The 4,807-nt window shown below is 38.8% G+C and overlaps 1 protein-coding gene across 3 annotated transcripts in view; it reads right to left on the reverse strand.

Moving 5' to 3' along the window:
- Positions 1-1,314: 1,314 nt before the first annotated feature.
- The window catches only part of LOC107675169 (lethal(3)malignant brain tumor-like protein 1), a 13,305-nt gene continuing 9,812 nt past the window's right edge, over positions 1,315-4,807 (reverse strand). For all 3 annotated transcript variants that reach the window (XM_016469422.1, XM_016469421.1, XM_016469424.1), the window contains 6 exons: positions 3,962-4,047; positions 3,768-3,878; positions 2,104-2,242; positions 1,913-2,015; positions 1,569-1,763; positions 1,315-1,453 (listed from right to left, as the gene is read on the reverse strand). In XM_016469422.1, the coding sequence (XP_016324908.1) occupies positions 1,354-1,453; positions 1,569-1,763; positions 1,913-2,015; positions 2,104-2,242; positions 3,768-3,878; positions 3,962-4,047 (734 nt within the window). In that variant the 3' untranslated portion in view covers positions 1,315-1,353. The remainder of the gene's footprint in view (positions 1,454-1,568; positions 1,764-1,912; positions 2,016-2,103; positions 2,243-3,767; positions 3,879-3,961; positions 4,048-4,807) is intronic.

Genomic DNA, 4,807 nt, shown 5'->3' on the forward strand with positions numbered 1-4,807 from the left:
ACCAATTCACTATCTCAACAAATTAGAATATGGTGACATGCCAATCAGCTAATCAACTCAAAACACCTGTAGTACATGTGCAAATAATGGCATGTGCATGCCGTGCTATATAACTGCATGTGATCTTTTACACTAAAATTAATAAATGTATTTATTTTACCCAAGAAAATTGCAAACAGTTGAATGAAGCGATTACCTCCTCTATAGTCCATGTGGATACTTGACCTGCATGAATTCCTGCGACGCCAGGCAGTAACTTACAGTGCTGCTCCCAGCAGAGAGACAGAGTCCACATGAGCTTCTGATTAAGCTCCATATTCTGCTGAAAGATTCACATCATTTTAATCTAAAAAAAGTTTACATGCTTCTTTTTTGTGCTTAATGAGATGCTTGCCCTTGTCATTTACCATGCTGTAATTTTCATAATTCCACACAGTAATTTCATCAACTATGGACTATTAGTGTTTTTAATAAAACCATGCAGTTTTCAATGAATTGCAAAATCACATGATATAGACCTCTTGTCTATGGGCCCTATTTTAACGATCTAAGCGCAAAGTCTAAAGCGCCAGCGCAGGTGCACTTAGGGCGTCTCCGAATCCACTTTTGCTAGACCAGGTTTTAGTTGGTCAATGGCGCAGTCTATTTCAGTTGCCTCAAAATAGCAACGCGCCAGCAATGCGCATGAACACACCTCGTTTTCAGATCAGCACACCCATGGGTGCACAAATGGGTGCAAATGCATTTGCTATTTAAACAACGTGGCGCAGGACGTGAAAATGACAACTGCGTCGGGCTGAAACTAGCAAAAAACACTTGCATCGCGCCTGGCGCCGCATTGCACCAGGTGTGTGATAGGGCCCAATATATTGTTTAATTAGGATATTCTGAGTAACTCTTTGCATATCTCAATGAATACATCAGTCAGATTATTAGTAAACAGAATATTACCTTATAACAGGGTTATGGTGATCTGATTAACATGTTCACATGACACATGTATACATTTACCTTTAGTCATTTAGCAGATGCTTTTATCCAAAGTGACTTACAAATGAGGACAATAGAGCAATCAAAACCAACAAAAGAGCAATGATATGCAAATGCTGTGACAGGTCTCGGTTAGTCTAAAGCCGCACACAAGGGTTTTTTTATATAATAAATAAAAATAAAAAGTAGATAGAACAGAAAAAGAATTGAGAATGCTAGTGTTAGAGGGTCAAAAGTTTTTCATAAATAAAAAAGAAAACAAATAGATAAAACAGAATTAGAATAGAGAGTGCTAGAGTTTGATATAATTACATATAATTTAGTCACATATAATTGGAATAACTCTTGCTCATTCAAACACAGTCACTGATACTCAGATTCAAATATAGAAAATGCAGTAAAGTTAAACTCACTCTGACAATTTCTTTGCTGACTTTTGCGATATTTTGGAGGGCGACCAATCCTGGTGACAGCAAACACAGGTGACTTTTAATAAATGTTTACATAACAGCAATATCTTTAATATACAAATACACAATCACACTTGATTAACACAACAATCGTAAATATTGTTGTACCTGCCATGGAAGCGTGATTTTTTTGTTCTCTGGCCGAAGACCAGCAGGTTACGTCTGGATCCTTCTGTATCAGAGAGATCCGCTTTAAGCCGGCCCTGGTTCCTCTCAGCCAATGGGCAGCCAGATAAACAGTGATGTGCCGTGAAGCGGCCGGTCACATGACCTGACCCGTCACATCCCGGAGTAGGGCACTTTCTGAGTGACAGAAAGCACGTCTGTTCTGTATTCTGCATTGTTCTTTTGTCTGACAATTTCAACATTAAAGCAGTGGTGTTGCACTTTCTGTCAAGCTGCTCTAAACCACAAATGTTATGAAAAGCGCTAAAGGCACGCTAAAGACTGACCTGTGGTGGAAGCTGTATTTGGAGGTGCTGCGTGACTGGGGCAGACTTTTACAAGGCATGGAGGAGAAGCTGGGCTGCCGGGCTGTCAGGCTCTCCCCGGGACCTAAACCACACAGGTGACTCTGAGCTGACACAGTATTTGGTGCATGAGCAGGTGAGGGTCAGAGGAATGAGGGCTGGAGGTTTCTCACCGGGTTTCTGGGCGGTGTGCTGGCAGGGTGGAGGTTTGAGGGGGTGTCCTGTGCTCTCACACCAGCCCGCAGGGTGGATGTCCAGATGATCTGAATCCATCCACTCATCGTACAAGTGACTCCAGCCATCAAAATTAATCTAAGGACAACAGAAATTAGGCTGATTAACCCTCACAAATAAACCTCACTCTACTACATTAATATATATATATAGAGAGAGAGAGAGAGAGAGAGAGACAGAGACAGAGTTCTGGCATGAAACTTTAGATGGCACGGTCCGCTAGGTCAAACTCAATCTGACCTAATGTCATCATTATCACATGGCGCAGCTGATTGGTTCTTTTTGTATCAGCAGCCAATGAGCTCGCTGCTCAACAGTGCTCGCTGTATCAGTCACAGCGCTTCAGAAGCCCTCCACCTCCCCCAGCTCCACCTGTATAGATCTGCTACGGGTGATCATGTATGTTGTGGGGGTTATTCATGTTATATGTGCAGCAGCAGTATTCCTACATGCTCACAGCAGCATTTTGTGGATGCATTGGCAGCAGCAGCAGCAGACCTATTGCGCCAAGACCAAATACATTAAGATTGTCATGTAGATGACCATGCCAATCCCTCCGAGAGTTGTCATGACAGAAATGTTTATATATAGTAATAAAAAAATGTTGTCTTGTTTTCCTGTAAAATATTCATAGACAAGCCTTTGACAAATGACAAATTTACTTGGAAAAATTAGTTCCAATTACAAAATTACATACTTTTAAAGAATAATGTACAAATAATACATTTATATAAAAGTAGTAACAACATTTTGTGAAAAACTTTTAGGCAGTTTGTTAAGAGAAATGTTTAATATATATTCTCTGAAAACAATTCCTATTATTGTACACAATTTTGCTTCTCAAAAAACTTGTCAAGAGGATGTTTAATATTTTGTACTTCTGTTTGCTATGCTAAATTATATTTTTTATACTTAAAATAGTCATTCAATAGTTTGGGGTCAGCAAGATTTTTTTTTTTGGGGGGGGGGGGGGGGGTGGGAGAAATTCATTATTTTATTCAGCAAGAACACAGTGACAATAATGACATTTATAATGTTACAAAAGCATTTAAAATTTAGCTTTTATAATGTTTTCAACAAAATATTGTGCAGCACAACTGTTTTCAACATTGATAATAATCAATTATTGCTTCTCGATTTAATGCTTCTCGATCAGCAAATCAGGATATTAGAATGATTTCTGAAGATCATGTGACACTGAAGACTTGAGTAATGATGCTGAAAATACAGCTTTGCATCACAGAAATAAATAACATTTTAAAACATATTCAAATAAAAAATTGTAATAATATTTTACAATATTATTATTTTACTGTTTGGTTGATCAAATAAATGCAGCTTTGGTGAGCAGAAGACTCGTCTTTCAAAAACATTCAAAAATCATACCTACCCCAGACTTTTCATCTCAGCCAAATATTGTCCTATCCTAACAAACCATACATCAATGGAAAGCTTATTCAATCAGCTTTCAGATGATGTATAAATCTCAATTTCAAACAACTGACCCTTAAGGCTGGTTTTGTGCTCCAGGGTCACATTTGATCAAACTGGCATAGCTGTAAGCTGGGGTTAGTCTGCAGAAGCAGCAGCAGGTTTTTCTCACCTTGATTCTGTAGGTGTCAATCTCCTGCACCGTAGCCACGCGGATCAGCCCCGGACACCTCTTATCCACTGCCTCCAGCTTCATCTGCACCTGGAAGCTGTGGGAGGGGCGCTGCGCAAACACAAGAAGAGTTGCTTTCCTTATTTCAATAGAGTTCTGAGTGTATTTGATCAGGACTGAGAGATCTGACACACCACTCTGAAGGCTTCAGGAGCGACCGCCGTCGAGCCCGTCTCCTCCAGATACCTCTCCCACGAGAACCTGTCAGGGTCCTGATAGTCTGTCAGGACAAGACCACATCCAGCCAGTCTTATATTAAAGCAGGCCACCCAAACAGACAGATAAAGTATTCATACATACAGCTACACTAGCCTTCAAACGTCTGGGGTCAGTGGGATGTTTTTATGTTTCTGAAAGAAGACATGTTGCTTCATCACCAATGCTGCATTTGTCAAAAATTTAAAATAAGTATTTTCTATTTAAATATATATACAGTATCTCACAGAAGTGAGTACACCCCTCACATTTTTGTAAATATTTTATTATATCTTTTCATGTGACAACACAGAAATGACACTTTGCTACCATGTAAAGTAGTGAGTGTACAGCTTGTATAACAGTGTAAATTTGCTGTCCCCTCAAAATAACTCAACACACAGCCATTAAAATAAAGCTGAATTTTCAGCATCATTACTTCAGTCTTCAGTGACACTGATTTCTGAAGGATCATTTCTAATATCCTGATTTGCTGCTCAAGAAACATTTCTGATTATTATCAATGTTGAAAACAGTTGTGCTGCAGAATATTTTTTGTGTAAATGGTGGTACATTTTATTTTTCAGGATTCACAGATGAAGGGAAAGTTCCAAAGAACAGCATTTATTTTAAATATTTTGTAACATTATAAATGTCTTTACTGTTGCATTCGATCGATTTAATATGTCGATTTAATATGTAATATGTTTTTGCAGTGTATACAGTGGGTACGGAAAGTATTCAGACCCCCTTAAATTTTTCACTCTTTGTTATATTGCAGCCAT

Source organism: Sinocyclocheilus anshuiensis, unplaced genomic scaffold (assembly GCF_001515605.1).
Source record: "Sinocyclocheilus anshuiensis isolate Anshui unplaced genomic scaffold, SAMN03320099.WGS_v1.1 scaffold1556, whole genome shotgun sequence".
NCBI lineage: Eukaryota > Metazoa > Chordata > Actinopteri > Cypriniformes > Cyprinidae > Sinocyclocheilus > Sinocyclocheilus anshuiensis.